The 20,974-nt window shown below is 37.9% G+C and overlaps 1 protein-coding gene across 1 annotated transcript; it reads left to right on the forward strand.

The window, feature by feature from the left end:
• The first annotated feature begins 240 nt into the window (after positions 1–240).
• On the forward strand, positions 241–19,844 carry st8sia1 (ST8 alpha-N-acetyl-neuraminide alpha-2,8-sialyltransferase 1). Its single transcript, XM_017493715.3, has 5 exons — positions 241–889; positions 4,828–4,972; positions 13,672–13,781; positions 14,756–14,848; positions 15,592–19,844. The coding sequence occupies exons 1-5, from the start codon at positions 708–710 to the stop codon at positions 16,055–16,057; spliced, it is 996 nt and encodes a 331-aa protein (XP_017349204.1). The 5' UTR covers positions 241–707; the 3' UTR covers positions 16,058–19,844.
• Positions 19,845–20,974: the final 1,130 nt, after the last annotated feature.

Raw genomic sequence — 20,974 nt, forward strand, 5'->3', positions numbered from 1 at the left:
TTGACAGCTGATTAGATAGGGAGCAAGCAAAACACTAAAATGTGTAGGACAGGGCCCCTGTCACAGGGGGTACTCCAGGACCAGTGTTAGGGATCTATGGTCAAGATAAAAGGGTGTGACCGCATCTTTTCCGCAACAGCAAATCGCCATTAGTAAGACAATGGGGTTGAAGTGGTGGGGAGTGATGTGAGTCCACCAGCAGGCGGCAGCAGTGAGCCATTACGGTGGTGCGCACTGAAGCGTGTTGAGGCATCCGGGCTGACCAAGCTGTCTTTTGTCTCACCAGCAGAGACTGATTTTTTTTCATCCCTCATTCACGGCCATTGCGATGGAGCCACGGAGGGAAGACGGAACGCTACAGTGAGGATTTAGTACTCGATGCTGAAACACCTCGTGATGCTCCAGTGAAGAGGGACTACATGCGACATGGGGGGCAGGTGAATTATTGTATTTGCTGGAAGGAGTCAGCGCGGCCGGAAGCGGATGATGGAGGGATGGAGGGAGGGAGGGAGTGAGAGACTGGGAGACGCACAGCACTGAACAATGAAACACTGGGGGTCAGATGCAGGCTGCGCGTGAAAGGACTGTATCCCGAGGAGCACGATGCAACACTTTTTGCAACCAGACCCATTTATGAGTCGTAATGGCGAGGGGACGTGAGTGAACAGGAGCGCGGTCCGTCTCTCTGGCTCTTCGTGGCAGGCGACATGATGGTGTGTTTGCGATTCCACAGGAGTAAGTCGGTGTGGGCCGCCGTGTGTGTGCTCGTGCTCTGCTGGCTCTACATCTTTCCTGTGTACAGGATGCCGAGCGATAAAGACATCGTGGAAGAAGTGCTGCGCCAGGGCCAGGCATGGACCAAGAACCAGACTGGGATCGACCTATACAGGTATCGCCTGTATGCCATGCCAGGGTCTATGCATCATATATAAGGCCGTGATTCCCCTCTCCTGAACAGCGCATATTTTATTTATTAACCTGCTCAAACTCAGCTTTCCATCTAGCAGGGCCGTTTCTAGGATTTGAAAACATCTGGCACTGAGCAAAAACATCTGGGGCTTAATTTTGTTGCGTGCATATATTGCATATTTTTATGCAATATATCTAGCTTATTAATAATCACAAAGTAATTCTATGTAACTTCATATGTTCATATGAATACTTATACAGTATGTTATAGATTGATAGATATATGCATTATGTTTGATATAGATAGATAGATATATGCATTATGTTTGATATAGATAGATATATATATGCATTATGTTTGATATAGATAGACCCAAATTTATGAAGCGAGCCCTAGCGATACCCCTGGTCTTTGGCCTATAGCTAGTGTCTCTCAATTTCACTTTTTACTAATATCACCTATTACTACTTTTTATGAAAGTAGCCCTTAACTCTCTACTGCATGAATGATTATATTTACATAAAGCATTTTTTTAAAAATATGGATTTTTTTACTTGAATTAGCTGAAGTAATAAAAATATATATAAAATCTTCTCTCTTTTTTTAGGGGGGTGATTGGTAAATTGGTGCTATATGGCAACAATGTGCCATGGTGGAAAGCATCATTTAGTCAAAAAATAACACTAAATGTATGATATTGCTATTGAAATTATTGCATGTTCCAGCCTATAAGTTGCAGCTGTTTGCCACCTAGTAAGCATGCCAAAAATGATATCTGTAAAAACGATTTACAGTTGTAAAAAGCGTGTGGATGGATGGTAACTTTTTTTTGTTATATCAAAGGTAAAGCCCATTTTTAACAGTTAAGTAGGAAAATAATAGTTTTGTATTATTGCATATTAAAAAACTGTGAATAAATGAATTGTTGCCATATAGCAACTAAAGACGTGACGGTATGAAAACTTCATATCACGATTATCGTGACCAAAACTAAGTTATCAGTATTATCACTGTATTGTTCAAATGTGCTGAAAATGTACAAAAAGTACTGATACACACACGGAAATCATTTAAACTGGTTTTATATTTGAAAATCAACAAACAACAAATAAAATCAGCAGCATAATGCTTGCTCGAGTGTCTGTATATGTAAATGAGGAGTGAGTCGACGAGGAAGCAGGAGCATCACTGGGTTTACCTGCTGCACACCAACTCTGTAAACAAGGAAATAGCAAATGCAGTATAATAATTATTTTTATTATATTATAATTGGTGTGGTTACATTATTATTATTATTATTATTATTATTAAACACATTTTAAATGATCAAAATATGTTGGTTGGGTGACTAAACTACGTAATATATTATTACATGGATCTCTGAAATTCTTGATTTTGGTCACTCCGTGGTCTGATTTCCTGTTTATGACCGTTGTCAATAGCAACTAGCAATTGAACTTGTTCATTTTCTTGGCTCAAAGCCATGCACTTGCTAGGAGCTTTTTCTTCGTGGAAGCCTGCGATTATTACTAGTGAGAAGAAATTATTTCAGCCCAATTCAATGAAAATGACTCAGCAGATTGGACGTGTTGCCCCCTTTCGAAGCGACTTACATCCGGCAAGCTCTGCAGACAGAGTTACCATCTTCTATTAAGTTTCCCTCAGCATTTTTTATAAAATCCAAAATATGACCACACTGTGGATTTGGTCCTCTTGATAGGTTGGAAAATCTCCCGAGTGCTGTCAGTGCCTTCCACCATGTTTTCACGCTCAAAAAACAACAATGTTGTATGCTGTGGCGGCGTCATACTCATTCTGGGTGTGTGTGTGTGTGGAAAGCGTATACCGTGAGTTTTACAAATCATGATAATCGTGCACAGTTTTCATGATAATTAACTATAATAGTAACCGTCTGGGAATTTTATTGTGGTTTATCGTGAAACCGCTAGTCGTTTCATCGCTAATGGCAGCACTGTGCAGTAAAGGTTTAAGATTCAAGTTTATCTCCAAGTATGTTCTGTTATTGAGCAGTTACTTGATTGTGGCTGGCTCATAATGAGCTCTAACCATCCATTTGCAGTGTGTATTATGTCCTGTTCTGTATTAGTGCAGCCTAGAGAGACTTCATCCTCCCATGGCCCTATTTTGTTACATCTAAATCTCCTTCCCAAGAGGATGTGTGACAGACATAGTGCTGTAGAGAAGCTGATTAAGATAATGCCTCAGAGCCTGACACTTGCAGGTTTAGTATGGGAAGGCATATTTTCATACAGGTAGCCTGTGCAGGTGTAGGCCTTAGAGAGGAACATTGGCAAAAACTTCTGTCTATTCACACCCATTAAATCAGCTACTTTCTGCACTGTTATCTGTCTAGTCACTTATTTTATTCCTCATCATTATATTTTCTCAAAACTCACCCAACTCACCTCGTCTCTCTCAGGTCTCTTTTCTAAGAGATGCCTCTTCTCTCTCTCTCTCTCTCTCTCTCTCTCTATATATATATATATATATATATATATATATATATATATATATATGGGGTTGTATGTGTAATAAAGTGTCACGGGAAAAAAGTATTGAACACGCTAAGAAAAAGCAGCTCTCCAAGGCAAGGTAAGGCAAGGGAATAGCTGAAAATCCGTAAGTAGTTAGAAAATAATTATACCTCCTATCTGTGCAAATTCATATCAGCTATGTTAGTAAATTGTTGGTCTATAAATAAGCTCTTTGTTACCAAGGTGTCACACAAGAAACATCTCATGATGGGTAAAAACAAAGCGCTCTCCCAAGACGTTCGCAACCTTATTGTTGTGACACATATTGATGGAATCAGATACAGACTTATTTCAAAACTTCTGAATCTTCCAGTAAGCACCATTGGGCCAAGTGGAAGCAACATCACTCCATCATAAACCGGCCATGCACAGGAGCTTCTCATAAGATTTCTGAGCAAGGAGTCAGAAAAATAGTGAAAAGAGTAGCCCAAGAGCCAAGGACCACTAGGAGAGAGCTCCAGAAACACTTGGAGACAGGAAGGAATGTAGGAACGATGAATGAAATCCTTTACTGGAAGATTCTTGCGAAGAATCTGCTGTCATCCACCAGGATGATGAAGATGAGACGTGGGTGGACCTTCCAGCAGGACAACGATCGGAAGCATACAGTAAAGGAAACTCTCAATTGGTTTCAGAGGGAAAAAAGTCAAGGCATTAGAATGGCCCAGTCAATCACCTGACTTGAATCCTATTGAACAAGATTTAAAGACGATATGTTTAGAAGAATGGGCCAAAATCACACCTGAATACTGCGGCCTATTAATTTCTTCATACAGGAAGCGTCTTGAAGCTGTCATTAAAAACAAAGGCTTTTCCACAAAGTATTAAATACATTTCAGTTAATGTGTTCAGGACTTTTTTCCTGTGTCATTCCACTTTATTACACATAACTTCATTTATGAAATCCAAACTAAAGTTTGGATTTCTTTATATGTGTAGATTTCTTGAGTTAATACCAAAGTCTGGTGAAAATTTCATGTGAATAACATCATTGGAAATATATTTACTAAACACAATCCTGACGTTCAATACTTATTTCCCCCACTGTATACATTTATTGTATGATGCATCAGTAGTGTAATACATTTTCTTTAACACTACTATACTATGGGTCTGTGTGGAGTTTTGCATGTTCTCTCCATGTTCACATGAATTTCCTCTGGGTTTTTCTGGTTTCCTCCAACTGTCCAGAAACGTGTAGGATGGATGATTGGCTCCGCTTAATTGTTTCTAGGTGTGAATGTGTGTGTGAATGGTGCCCAGTGATGGGCTGGGGTGCCATCTGTGGTGAATTCACCCACTTTCTATTTTATTTTATTAATATGAAATAAATCTTCATTTACTTATCCATATATCTTTTAGGAAGCTGGTAGCTGAATGCTGTGACCCAAAGAGGACGTTTGCATTGACCAAGGAGAATTCACAGATTGGCAAAGTCCTGTGGTATGATGGCGAGCTCTACCACTACCATACAGTCAACAATGACACCTACCCATTATTTATACAGGTACAGTTGAACAAATAAGAATCATAGACAATCAAAACCGTAAACACACAGGGTTGTTATGCACACTGCTATATAATTGATGTTTTGGTGCGAGGAAAAATGGATCCACTTTAATTGGATTTTTGGCCTCATTAAAAAAACATGGCCACTATCCGGCAATCAGATTTCAGCAGGCATTTATCATAGTGAATAGTTATTGTAATGAAACTTGAATGGTAGATACCTTTTGGGACCATCTAGTAACCAATGCAACCTCACTCAAACTGATCACTGGGGCACTATTCCTGTTTTTGCACTTAAAAACAAGTGTATCGCGTGTAAAAGAAGTTATGCCGTGATAGTTCTTTTTCTCCTGATTCTTCGGCTGAATTTTGATTGCTTGTGATAGCAGTGATGGTGTATGTTTGTACTAAACAAATGACCATAAGAACTATGAACATTCATAAGGCTAATAATATTCATTTCTTCTCAGAGGTCATGCATTCCCTCAGTACTGGTAAAAGTGATTAGTATTGTATTAGGTTTCCTAAGGAAGAACATACAGCAGTCACAAACAAAATAAGTAATGTAGTTTCTGCTACATGCAGGCAACTGGCAACAAACAGTCCTGTTATATGGATAACAAATTTATTGCTAGGTGATTTATAATAAACTAAAGACCAATTGGGGACAGATATAACCAAAATTCAAAATTACGGAATATGAACCCAATTTAAAATGAGGGGAATAGTCTAGATTTTGAAAATAAAAATATAGAAAGTTAATTAAGATTGATAGGTACATTCTCATTTACTGTAACCCTGATGCTGCAGGTTTGCCATTTTGCCCTGATTTATTTTTCCTATTGATTTATTTACATGGTTGGGAGGATTACTTTAAAAATGTACACGAGACAAACAGGAGCCAGCACTTCATCCTGCGTTTAATAAACATGTTCAAAAAAAAGAGTTCCACCTCCTCCGCACACACGAGGACGAGTGCAGAAGCGCACAGCAACCAACTCAGCTGCACAAAACAAAAGGAAAAACAAAAAAAAGGAACACAAGTGGAGAGTAGCTATCTGTTCACACTCCCCCAACTCAGTGTTCTCACCCCCTAGGCTCTCTCTCCTGCGCTCGTACATGCACAGTTGTATATCTCCCCCATAAGTACCGTAATCCTCATAAGCGAGTATAAGTATCACAATATGAAAGTAATATAATCTGATTATTTTTGGATTACTTCAAGGTCTTATATGTAAATAAAGTCAAGAGAAAAGCAATATGATCTAAATACTTTAAAAAAAAAAAAAAAAAAACTTAAAATATATTACATTTTTGGATTTGTTTGAATTAATTAAATAAACAAAAGATCACTGAATGTCCATGGAATGAAATATCCGATGCCACAAGTGTACCTTCTGCCATCATTTACTCATTTGAATGGCCATGTAATACGAAGCAATGTGAAAACATTCCCGGACATCCCGGAAATTTTCTCAAATTTAGAAATCTAAATTATTATTAGATTAGAAATATTAAGGTCCAAAAAAGCGTATGAAAAAGTGGAACTATGGTCACCCTAACAAAAGCATTTCATTTGTGTTCATTTCTACTAAATTAACTTTGCGCTAACTTTATTTGTTCATGCACCAGGAGATTGCTCATGTGAGCCACCTTCACTCATCTTCACCTTCACATACACATTCACTCATCTAAACACAGTAACATGTTACTTTATTTTGTAAATGTATGACACTTCATACATTTATACACAATTGTTGTCACCACATTACAGTTACTGCTTTCATAAAAACCAGCATTACTTTTGTTTCTAAATATAGCATCAAACAACATATTTGATCAAAATGAATATTTTAGTCAGAGTTGTTGCGATTCCTTTCTATTGCGCGCTGTTTGACTGATGTGCATGCGTGGACTCGCGCTCATTCAGGCAAGTTTAATGGAGACTCACTGGCTCTGTCAGGACTAGTCTTTATGTAAAATGGAAACACTGGTGTGAATCTGTAACAGTTACAGATAAAGATATAAAGGTAAAAATGTCATTTCTGCACTGAAGAAAACGCATCTGGAACACATTAATCAGCATCTGACACGACGAGCCACGTTAATACACTCACGAGTTTATTTGAAGAGCTTAATATAAAACATTCTCATGGTTTGGACGACCTGGATCGTGCACTTTTCCCGCAGCAGCTCACTCTCTAACCTCTGCTGTTTCTCAGATGGGTTTTATTCATAGAAATGCGTTTTTCACCGTTGTGAAATAACGTCACTGAAGGGGGTTATCCACAATATACATGACAGATCCAACTAATCCATAATGAAATTTGTTGTCGATTATTATTATAATTATCGATTTTATCGATTAGTTGTTGCAGCCCTACAGTTACCAGTTTTCTGTATCCTCTTACTCCCCAAGCCTGTTTATTAATATTTAAATTAGAGATGCACCGATACTAAATTTCTCAGCCGATACCGATACTGATGTATCGGCCAATAATTGGTATCGGCTGATAAAGGCAAATTTTCACGGTATTGGCCATGTTTCAAAATATCCGATGATCAGGGCCGATATATTATATCTATCGTATCGGCCTTAGTCACTCTGAATAATCGTATCGGCTGAGAAATTTAGTATCGGTGCATCTCTAATAACTGATTATTCCGAGTGATATCAGCCGATACCGATACCGATAGTTCCGCCTTTTATGCCTTCTTTTAAATGAATAATAATTAATTGCACAATTCTGAAGGAAATGCAAAAAAGCTTTATTCTCTCCATTTCAGCACGTTGTTTCACAGTTTCACAGTCTCATAAACAGAAAACACATTACTCTAATTAACATTAACACTTTAACTAAATTCTGTAGATTAAAGTAAGATTTCTTAACTTATTGAATGTTGTTAATTCATATTAACATTGACTGAATTCTAAAAAAAAACCTCCTGTTAGTCTCACACTCACTCACCACAAACACAAGCATTTCTACTTCATCACTGAACATCAAACTGGTCATATATAATATCAACTTTTTTATATATATTAACTGGATATGAAATATACCACTCTACAAATATATTTTTCTGTGCAGTATATACTTTTTGTCAACTCATCTTCATTTAAATCTTTCAACAGTGTACTGCCACTTTAATTCAGCGCAAGCAGTTCGACCAGCGTGGCATAAAAAAAAGTTGACTCGATGCCAAAACTTCCATTTCACTGCCGCAGCATCCGGTGTAAAAATTTTGTGGTGCAGAGAATACAGAGCTTACAAACTGCAGTTTTGTCGTCATTCCACAGAAGAGACATCATCTTTACACACAGCACGGAATCGATGTGTTTTCCCGCGCTCTTTTCATTGACAGGATATAATCTGTCCTGAATATCGGATGTTTTTAAACCAATAATGTGAAAAATTGCCTTTATTGGCCGATACATCAGTGTATCTCTCATTTTAATTATTGTTGGTGGATATAGTGAAAGCATTGATCAGAACAGGAAGCTAATAGACAATATAAGGAAAGTGAAGAGTGTTAGACTCGTTATGGGAAGATATAAGGCTGCAGTGTGCGTGCAGCCATAGGTTGTGGATGTGGTAGTATCTTCCTGTGGTCTTCAGGCAGTCAATGCACACAATCTGAAGTTGACCTACAGTAAGATGAGAATATGTGATTCCTTATAGGCAATGTTCTAAGGTCATCAGTGTGTTCTTGGCTCTCTGAGTATTTTCCTACTGAGGATGTCAGTCTCACAAAAAGGGAACTTGTCTTTACTCTTGAGTTTTACACATGTGACACCAAGATAGTAGAATATTTGTGTCCACAGCTGCTCAAATATTGTTTTTTATAAAGATTTCTTTGATCAAATCGAGTAGGATTTTTGTTGATTTATTATCTAGTAGATTTTTTTTCTTGCTCTTTTAGTTATATTACTATGAATTTCAAATTAGTGACAATGACATGGGATTATTATACATAACTATACACTTGGGCTCCTGAGTCTGACAGCTATCCGGAGATCACAGCTAGGAGGTTGTCTAAGTCAGAGTGTTTGTACTCTCATTGAGGATTTTGTAGAGGCTGTGAGAAATGTTTTGTTTAAACAGACAACAAACGACATCCTGCAAAGCATGAATCAGCCTTCAGAAGCATAGTTCACAGCCTAGCAATATTTATAGTATAGCTGAACTGTATGATAAATCCATCCATCCATACATTTTCTATACTACAGGTTCACACTCACACACCCATTCACATACTACGGACAATTTGGAAATGGCAATCAACCTACAACTAGGGCTGTGACGGTGGCTATGACAACCGCACCACCATGGTGGTAGTTTGCCACCATGGTGGTGGAGTGCCACCTCCAGTGGTGTCATATCACACGCCACGTTATTGTTTCTGCTTGAGTGGGCACTATGACAAGTACAAAGTGAAACGTTTTGTATACAAGTATAATGATAACAGTTGCTATATTAATTTGTATTTATAGCCTACAATATAGCAGGAGATTTAACTTTAATAAACAAATTATGTAATCATAATCAAACGCCTTATATAGTGTCGTCTGTTAGTTTGGTGTGGGTTTGTTTGAGCATGGCAAAATCCAGTCAGGTGAATTCTGCTATTTCACTTCGGGTTCTTGTTGGGAAACCAGTTGTCACAGCAATCTGGGAATATTTTATTTGTGCCTAACGTGAGAGAAACTTGTGACTGTGTCTATGTCCTCATTCCACTTCTCCTGCTCCCTGGGTCAATCACAATACCATATCCCACAGCGTCCTTAGGCTGTTTCTCAGTGCAACAACATGATAAACAAAATAAAGCTTAATTTATTTTCTTATATTTAGGATTTTATTTAATTTACGTCTATAAAATTATATTATATTATTATATTATATTGCATTATATTATATTATATAATACAGTGATGCAAAATTCACTCCCCCCCAGCCCCTCCACATGCTGAAGTGTCCTTGGGCAATACACTGAACCCCAAGTTGCTCCTGATGGCAGGCTGGTGCCTTGCATGGCAGCACTGCTGCCATTGATGAGTGAATGGGTGAATCAGAAACAGTGTGTAAAGCGCTTTGCAGAACTACTAGAAGGTTAAATTGTGCTATATAAGTGCAGACCATTTACTATTTTTCCATCATATCGATCAGTGGGGTTTTATTGCAGAGATGTTGTTAAAGCAGGCATTTTCAGCCTTCTTGACTGGTCATTACTGGAACTTGCTAAGCAGCTAAAATCCTTAAAGAATTGTCAAAACTGGGCATGATAAAAAGGGCAAGTTAATTTCCATCATTGCTGCCAGTAACATGCCACCAAACATAGTGCAACAACTTGTAAAATATTACTATACAAATGTATATTCCATTATTATGTTTAATGTAGCCAACACAATTACAAAATACTTACACAAGCAGTTTGTATGTCCTCAGACAGTCTCTAACCTCCACATGCTGGCTTTGCACTGTAAGTATGGAAGCATTCTACTTAGGAGAAGGTGGCTGTGTGAGAGTGTGTAGGAGAAAGGGGTTCATGTCTCATTTCGCTCCTCTCCCACACTTCAGCTGGTACATTTCCGGAGGACAGAGCAGCAGTCTGACTACCAAAAAATACAGCCCCATAAAAGGATGCTGCATGAGTTTTGTTTATCCTATACTGGGCACTATTCCACATCTCACAATTGCCACTTCCTCATGCGCTGTACTATAGTAATTAGTGACACTCTGACACATATTTTGAAATACTTCAAACACATGCACACACATTGCTAAACTAAATTTACTGGTGACACAGATAAAGTTCAAGTAGATTGCAATTACTGCAAGTCTATCCTTAATATTGAATTTTTATATTTCAAAAACACTAGAGAATTTGGGCTTGGGTATCTGAAATGTGTTTAAAACAACCATTAATGATGTAATTTGGCAGATCTGGTAAAAATATGACAAAGAGTCACATGGTACATTATAATATTGGTTAGTCTTAATATGTACACAGATTGTCATTGAGAAATCTGATATTCCTAGTTTGACTACCAACTAGTGCAGCTTTAATACTATTTAACATTCTCTAAAATTAATATGAAACACAGCAGGTACTAGGATTGCGTGACTAATTGATGTGCACCTCGATATGTGATCAGGATATTTTCTAAACGCTCACAATTTCCTGTGTGAGTCCGTGTGGCCATGATAGCCTCGGATTCTTGTTCCTGGCTGACAGGAGTAGAACCCAGTGTGGGCGTTTGCTGTTGTAGCCCATCGACCTCAAGGTTTGATGTGCGTTGTGAGATGCTTTTTTGATCACCATGGTTGTAAAGACTGCTTATATGAGTTATTTTAGACTTCCTGTCAGCTCGAACCTGTCTGGTTATTCTCCTCTGATCTCTCTCATTAACAAGGTGTTTCAGCTTACAGACCCTCCACACACAGGATGTTGGTTTTTTTTTTGCAAAGAGGTTTGAAACTCCCACAGACTTCAGCCTGTTCACTAATTTTCTCCAACGACAATCGTCCACTAGTACGAACTGACAAGTTAATTACAACTTGGTAGGAGAATGGAGTATGGTGGTTTTTTCTACATCTGTATGGTGGTGTAACCCAGAATAGTATTTGTTCCCTTTTGAATCTGGTTCCTCTTAAGGTTTCTTCCGTACTGTTGCCTCTGGCTTGCTCAGTCTACATCCATATGTCTGTAAAGCTGTTTGTACAATAATAACTGATTTGCATTCTTTAATCCTTCAAGTGGACGTCAGCATGTAATTGTGCAACTTCAGGGTGGACACACTGGCATTTAGCAGATCATTTCCAAACTTTCAATAACGTTACCTTGTACATTAGCCTATGCATCCTATTTAGATTTGCTGAAAAAACCCCAAACGTGATTTAACAATAATTTGGGATTGTAGTTCATTCCTACATTAAAGTTTAAGTACACAGACTTGACCCATTTGTGTTATTTCATACAGTAGCTTTGCTGGTGGTAATGTTAATCTAAAATGTGGAGAAAATATATATATATATATATATATATATATATATATATATATATATATATATATATATATATATATATATATATATATATACATTGAATAAGCAAGTGTTTGAAAGGTTTTGACAGGTGGTGTACTTAAAAAACTTTATTTTAACTTTACCTTTATTAAATAACCTTTTCTTTTAAACAATGCAGAAATGTGTTTAAAAAAAAAACAACTTTTAAATTTTAATAAAATCGTGGTGCAGTGAACGCTCACTCCCATGGAGCACTGAGAATGACTTAATTAATTACTTAATATATATATATATATATATATATATATATATATATATATATATATATATATATATATATATATAAATACACATACATACATACATACATACATACATATATATATATATATATATATATATATATATACCTTAATATTTTGCAATAAACATAAAATATATTATCAAATCATGTTTGATGTATGAAAACTAATAAATACCATGTAACTCAATTCATGTGGAACCTATTTACGAATTTGAATTAAGTAAATTCACTGGGCTTTTTTTCAGTGTGTGGACTTCTGTGTTCACTTTAAACCATTTTTTATATATATATAATAAAACTAGGAAAAGAAAAGAAATCTAATCTAAGAAAAGAACAAAAGTTTCCATTGGCAAGAAAGCAGAAGACGGAATTCATTCAACGTTACCTCAAGTAACTCTCTACTGTGGAAAAAAAAAAAACACTCATTTAAAAAGCACTAAACTGGGCCTGGGCTCGAACCCCGGTCACTGGCGTACTTAAACTGCATGCTAAAGGTTTAGTACAGGTTTAAATTGGGTTTATCGTAAGTTTTGATGAGAAACGTAATATTTTTATGTGACCTGTTCGACCACACATTCCATTTTTTTATTGTACTGTGTTCAGCTACGGTATGTTGTTCCATTTACCACCCAATGGTTATTGTGTGAAGCACAACAAATGAATTTAAATACTTAGAACCGTGCCTGCAGAATCGCACGTGACGAATCACGTGAAACTGCGTGGAAAAAAATGTGCATTCTTAAAGGACACATCTCTACATGGTGCAAGAACCTTTATCCTGAATGTCACTCACACTCTCTCTTATTGCCTCTGGCCCACAGGCAAGGGGTTGTGCTTCCTCTGAAATTGTTTGTGCCAAAATGCTGCAAGCATTTCCTTAGCCACTTGATCAGCTTGAGCACTATGCATTTCTTACTTTCTTTCTCTCTCTCTTTCTCTGTGTGTGTGTGTGTGTGTGTTTGTGTGTGTGTGTGTGTGTGTGTGTGTGGTTTGACTATTTATTCGGAGTTTGTTAAATACTAGAGGAAACTAAAACTGAGGAGTTTCCTGTAAAGGTGCCTGTGAGTGTTTTGGCAATTTATATTAATAAAAAAAATTTTTAAACAATTACATTTAATCCAAATAATGCAACTCACTCTGTAATTATGACAGATCACAAGTTCCCCAGTATGTTTCAAGCGATATTTTTTTTCCAGTGTGTAAAAATATATGTGCAGTGTGGAAATGCTTGAAAATGCTTTGCTGATCAGGGCATACTCACCTCCTGAGTACAAATGGACGTGTATTTCATTTTGGTGGTTACAACTGAGCTACGTGAATGCGTGTGTCTCTATTGTGTAACAAGGGCCTATTTTTGGTTGCCAGGATATTCCTTTTCAGCTGCCATTGAAAAAGTGTGTGGTGGTGGGTAATGGAGGAGTTCTGAAGAACAGCGGCTGTGGAAAAGAAATCGACCAGGCCGACTTTGTAATGAGGTAACACCAGCTCATCATGTTGCCTAGCATCGCAAAAAATTAAATGAGGTGTAATCGACAGTTGGCCATGCTCTCAGTGGTGTAATAGATGGTTTAGACTGTCTCTCATTTAGTGTAATGATTATAGCCAGGAGCAAGCATGCATCTCTTAGGTCATATATACAGATTGGAAGGATAGCATGCTCACCTAAGCACCTCCAGCATTCCCTGTGCAAAAAGATGAGGTGATGAAAGTGTTTGTGTCACCCGTCACACTCCTAGATAATGATTATTATCGTGCAGTATGGGACAGCAGACAGGGGAAGGTTCAATCATGTGTTAAGCATGCATGACTTACTTTGCTACTTTATTTACTACTGTAAATACGGATATATATGTATAACTTTTCAAAGTGTTTATATACTATATTAGTGTATATTTGTACATAGCAAAAGCTCAAGTGTTTTATTAACTCCAGATGAACTTTAAAATGGGTGTTAATTACACACAAGGATTTAACTTCCTACCAGTTTTAGACTTTACCTTATTGCTTATTGAGATTTTTACTCGCATAACTCATCTAAAAGAGGACATTTTCATTCTACTTGTGATTTCACCATGCTTATCAAAATCCATAGTACACTGGTAAATGCATAAAGTATTTGAGGTCATATTTAAGGTTTAATTTTAACTTGGTGTAGTGTAGCATATATTACAGAATATACATATTCACTTTCTTTTGAACTCTAAGTTGTTTTTATACTGTAGTGCAGGTCAAGTAGATATTGAAAAGTCTTAGAGTAATCATTTATTTAAAACATAATTTAAATTCTTCTGCTTCTAATTTTTTGCATGTTTTTTCTATTTCGCTCTTTGTAATATAACTTTCCATAAATTATAAAGTAACTAATGTCTTCATGAGTAACTTTTCATGCTGCCTAGAGGATTGATTTTCTTTCTTCCTTTCTCTCTGTTTTCTTTTGTTTCCGCTCTAGATGTAACCTACCCCCACTGTCTAAAGAATATACTCATGATGTAGGCAGGAAGACTCAGCTGGTGACAGCTAATCCCAGTATTATAGAGAAGAGGTAATTCTATATGTTTTATGTGCTCTGGTTCATCACAGTGACCGTCTTTGTTGAGACATGACACACTCGCCCTGCTTACATGACAAAATATGAAGACAAACCAATGACTAACCTGATGAGAGTTGTCTGAGGCCGCACTTAGAAAAAAAATGTTACATTTACGGTTCTCCAGTTTATTCTTTTGGGGACACCATAAAATGTTCTATGTAAGTTTCTATGTAGAGACCTGGGTGCATGGTGGGTTAGTGGTTAGCACGTCCACGTCCACGTCCCATGCTCCCTGGGATAGGCTCCAGGTTCCCCGTGACCCTGTAGGATAAGCAGTATAGAAAATGGATGGATGAATGGATGTAGAGACCTGCAACTCCCAGGAAGAAAGGCTTTAGAAAGTTAGAACCATTAGCCATGCAGTGAACCCTTGATGAACCAAACTCTTTCCAAAAGTATATCATAATATATTCAGCTCAGTATGTGCATATGTGTTCAAAAGACTAACTAATAGACTGCATGCTCTGGTGTTAGATGAATTAGTTTTTTACCCATACCAATTCTGATTTTGTTTGTCTAAAAGTTCTGAATTGTCTTCAGAATTGTTGTAATGCACAGCATGTGGCTTGCTCATGTGGTCGACTGAGGAAATCATTCAGGGAATGCCACCCATGAGGTCTTTTTTCAAGCAAAGACAGATTAGATTTATTCAATTAGATTCAATTCAGTTTACCTACACGTCCTCTTTCCCCCAGCTTTCAGAGCTTGCTGTGGTCTCGCAAGGCTTTCGTGGAAAGCATGAAAGCTTATGGCTCCAGCTACATCTACATGCCTGCCTTCTCCATGAAGCCTGGCACAGACTTGTCCCTGCGTGCCTACCATGCGCTGGCTGATTCAGCGTCCAACCAGACAGTTTTGTTCGCCAATCCAGACTTCTTAAAGAATGTGGGACGCTTCTGGAAGCACCGTGGTGTACACGGCAGACGTCTTTCCACAGGCCTCTTCCTGGTGAGCCTGGCACTGGGAGTGTGTGACGAAGTGACAGCGTTCGGCTTCTGGCCTTTTGCACTGGGCCTCGACCAGCAGCCTGTCAGTCACCACTATTACGACAACGTGCTGCCTTCATCTAGGTTCCATGCAATGCCGGAGGAGTTCCTGCAGCTCTGGCATCTCCACAAGAGCGGTACCCTGAGATTGCGCCTGGGCCCCTGCACTCACTAAAATACCACACATAGGATGAGGTATTTTCTGTTTTTATATAAATCTGCCACCCTCACCTACTCTTCAAATTAGCATGAGGTGAAAAGAGTGGCTGCAGCTCCTCCTCTATCCCAAAACCCACCAAACTGATTCCATCCCTAGTGTCTGCTTGATCCCTGTGGGTAGACATTCAATACCCCAACACACAAAGGTATTCACACACACAGAAAGACACCCACACACTTTATTTTTGGTTGCCAAGGGACTGTCTCAGTCTTGCCAAGAGTGGTGTGAGAGTGTAGAGTGGGGCAGAAGCGTGGGCTGGTATAAAGCTATAGCTGCATTTACAGCAGCTGTTCTCCCAGATCTTTTTTTCGTTTTGGAACCTGAATGGGGGAATAAGGAGGCATAGATGGAACAGGTAATCAAAGACATCTTAAATGCTCTCTGAAAAAAGGAAATGCAATGAGAACAGCAGGATTTTTGCCAAGACTACATATAGCCATGACCATAGTGGGTGGTGTTTAATGATGGCAAAAAAATGACTTTTTTTCTTCACCTTTTTGTTGCAATGTTTTGTGGATAAATAGTTTTTGATGCAGAAATGAAACATGGGAAAGTATTATTCTATTTATAGTTATTTTTTGTGTGATATTCACAATGTTGAAGCTTACAGTTGCAATCAATATTATCCAGCCCCCATTGCAAATCAGGTTTATTGTCAGAATTTATAGACTTTCAGCTGTTTGCAATGAACAAATCAAACAAAAGCAATTGAAATAGTTCAACACAACAAATGCTTCAAGTGGTTTCCCCAAATTCAACTGAAAATGCAACTTATAATGATTTCTTCAGTTTCAAAATTATTCAACCCCTTGCATCTTTAGTACTTAGTAGAGCACCCTTTTGCTATTATGACCTGCTGCAAATGAGATGTATAGCTTCTGGTAATGTTCCTGAGGAATCGTAGCTCATTCTTCATGAACAGTTCAGTAATATTCTTTGGATTGCGTGCTGCAACCACCTTCTTCAAATCCCACCAAAGATTTTATATGGGGTTCAAGTCAGATGACTGTGATGGCCCTGTAGAATCTTACAGGACTTCTTCTGCAACCAAGCTTTGGTGGAATTTGAGGTATACTTGGGATCATTGTCCTGTTGAAAGGTCCATTGATGCCCAAGCTTCAGCTTCCTCACAGACGGCATGACATTTTCTCCTTTGATTTCCTGATACTTCAATGAATCCATTTTGCCTTCCACACGCTGCAGGTTTCCAGTGACAGAGGATGCAAAGCAGCCCCAGAGCATCACCGAGCCACCACCATGCTTGACTGTGGACAGAGTGTTCTTTATTCATTCTTCTTCCTCGAGACATACCGCTGATCCATCCTGCTGAAAAGTTCAATCCACAGAACAGAAACCCAAAACTTCTGTGGATTATTATATATCATTTTGAGCCAACTTTTCTTGTGTTTTGGGGTCAGTAGTGGTGAACGTCTTGGAGTTCTGGCATGGAAACCTTCTGCATTTAGTATTCACCTTACTGTGCTCACTGAAACCTCAGTGACTGTTATCACCAGGTCTTGCAGCAGGTCTTCTGCAGTCACTCGAGGGTTTTTCACAACCTGCCTTCTCAGAAATCTGCTTACAGCCATTGACAGCTTCCTTTTTCTGCCATGTCCAGGTATTTCATATATTTTCTTCCCCTTGCCAGTTCAGGTATTTCATGTGTTTCAGCTCAAGCACACCTGGTGCAACTAATGATACTGATACACCTGTTTGCATATTTGTGTTGTTGTGAGGGATTCTATTCAGGGGATTGAATAATTTTAAAACTGGAGAAATGTAAGTTGCATTTTCAGTTGAATTTGGGGTAACCGCTTGAAGCATTCGTTGTGTTGAACTATTTCACTTGCTTTTGTTTGATTTGTTCATTGCAAATAAACAAAAGCAGTACACCTGATTTGCAATGTGGGTTGAATAATTTTGATTGCAACTGTAGGTCCTTCTTCAAAGGGGAACTCTGAACATTTGGGTGTTAAACGAATGTATTGTCAATGCACTGCTGTACAGCCTCAATGTGAATATCAGTTCATCTTTAATTCCAATGTGTCACTCATCAAATGGAATGGTTACAAACGCAGTAAACCATGCTTTGTCATCTTCAGTCCACCATCAGAAACCAAAAGGAAAATATCAGGCATCATCTACTTCTCAGTTTTGCATCATGAGCACATTTGTGAAAGCCCATTTTGATAATTACTGACGGATTATGTGCCAGTGGAGGTGATGTGACTGTCTTTACATCTTCTGTGAACTGCTGTCTTTAGTATCTTCTGTGAAATATAGTCTTGCTTTGATAGTGTGAGTGATTTTATTTTTTTATGATAAAAAACCTGCCATTGGTTCTAGCATCTGTCATTGGTTACTACTGGGGCATAAGTGCTGTCTGCAACTGCTCGGGTGCTGGACACCTGGTCCTGGACTGCAGTCTGTACATAAATGTAATGATTCCTCTGAATGTAAAGGATGTTTTGGGTTATATGTCCTATCAAGTTACCTTCCTGTAAAACCTGAATTTTATCTGGCTTTGTCGTCTTATAAGCAAACTAAAGACAACATTTACTTTAGTTTTGATATATCACTACTCATATCCTCTGAAAACCTTTGGAAGGACTTAAAAGAATGTGGTTGACGTAAAAGGCATCAGCACTGTTTAACATGCATCATTATTATGAATCATTTTCATGATCATAAGGGTTACTAACTCAAAGAATGAAATGTATACACATTCATAGATGCTTGGGGTTTGCTCAAGGCCAAGCATGTATCCGTCCTCACTGTCTCTATTCCATCTGTTCACATTCCTTGAGAGGTCGAGTGCCTTTTTAATGTGAAAGGAGAAAAAAGGAAAAAAGAGACACCAGCAGCAGTAGATAATGACTACGTATTACTCTTGCCTTCACGCTTTTGTTCCTCATTTGCAATTCTCCATCTTGATATAAAACCATGGGTGTTTCAAGAAGTCTTATCAGAAGCTGGTTACAAATGGACCAAGTTGAGAGTCCACCTTGTTGTCACTCAGTTGCCATTTGAAGGTATGTCTTGTATAATTATAATAACTGGGAGAAACTTTAGAAAAGACAGTGGGCATTTGAATTTATGTTATTTGCACCTTTGTCCTGTTCAGTATTGTGAATGACTGAGACTAGTGCTTGTATAGCAGCCTGCATGACTGTAGTATGTGTATTTTAATTATGAAACTGAATTTTGTTTTTTTAATGATTATAATTTTATTAATCTTTCTGCCCCTTTGCTTTCTGAACCATGTTAAGCTGTGTACCCAAAGTGTAACAGCACTTACCTCAGCCATTTGTTCTCACTGGCAATTCCCGAAGATAATCTTATGAAACAAATACGGAATACGTATCGATTCAGGGCAGAATTTCTTTGAAAAACATGGCTCCTTTTACTGTTACAGTTGTTGAGTAGGTTATAATTTGCCCTTTCTTTTCTGGCTTGAAAAGGAACTGAAAAGTAGTGTGTATACTTTATGTAATGTCGAAGATTTTAAATAGAAGTTAAAAAGCTGAAACTGAAAAACAGACTCTGAACCAGTCAGTGAGATCTTCTATATTTGAGCATGTCCTACTGAAAAAATGGGAAGAAGAAGAACAGTTTGCACTGAACAACATTTTTGTGACAGTTGGGTTATGAAAAAAAAAAATCTAGTAATTAAGTGATCTGTGTTTAAAGTGGTGGGAAAGATTGTGAAAGGATGTAATAAAGTAACCAAGTTTCAACTGTCCTGCTTTTCTTCACACTGGTCTCTATTTTATGTTATATGTATTTATTCTGTATGTTTTGTATGTCTTTCCACTGTGTTAGGACAGTTATACTGTAGTATAATTCAGTAGTCGATGGACATCCCTTCCAGAGGGTATTCCCACCTCACACCTAGTGTTCCTGGGATAGGCACCAGATCCCCCACTACCTTGACCCAGATAAAATAGTTGCTGAAAGTGAGTGAGATTAGTACATTGCCAGGTGTGATACACTAAACAATCAATTCCAGAATGATTAAGACAGAAAATGTATATTTACAATTAATAACGCAGTCAGTGTGATATTTTGAGCTTAAACATATGGGGTACTAGAGAGAACAACAGCACTGAGCACCTTCTTATTATTGTTTAATAAGGTTAGAGCATTTGCCGAAGGTGTTTTTAGACCACTCCTATATGAACAATTCAAACAGCTTGATATTCTTAGGTTTGTGCATGTGGATGCCCTTTTCAATTCAGACCACAATGTATCACATTTGGGGGTTATTCTGTTGTTGCACAATCCAAGGAAGAGCCAAGACTTAATCTCCTGGAAGGGGCAACCATGTTTCAGGTTCATGGTTCATTAATCTATCTATCAAGTTGAAGATGATGCTATCAAGAATTCGTGACTTCCCAAGAGTACCTGATAAGTGTTAAAACCATCAATAATCCATCCATCCATCTTCTATACCGCTTATCCTTTCTTCAGGGTCACATGGAAACCTGGAGCCTATACCATCAATAATTAATTATCATATTTTTCACAAGTGTAAGTATAAGTGTATGGATTGTATATGCAGTCCCTATCTTTAACCAAGCATGGCACAGTCAAAAAGTTTGATGTTTGATTCATCTGCTTGCAAAGCAGGATTCCAATTGTTCCTCCAATGACACTAGGTGAAGTTCAGGTGCTACATTTTGTGGGTTGCTCTGAAGTATGGCTTTTTCCAAACAGCTCACTGTAATAGTTTTGAATCATGACAATTTCAAGATTTAACAAATTCTAGAATTGTGACGTTCCTATCAGATGTATTGAAATCATGCAACAAATGAATCATACAAATATTTAAATTCCAACAAGGTTGTACCAGTATACTTTTACACGCTAGTC

Source organism: Ictalurus punctatus, chromosome 19 (assembly GCF_001660625.3).
Source record: "Ictalurus punctatus breed USDA103 chromosome 19, Coco_2.0, whole genome shotgun sequence".
Lineage (NCBI taxonomy): Eukaryota > Metazoa > Chordata > Actinopteri > Siluriformes > Ictaluridae > Ictalurus > Ictalurus punctatus.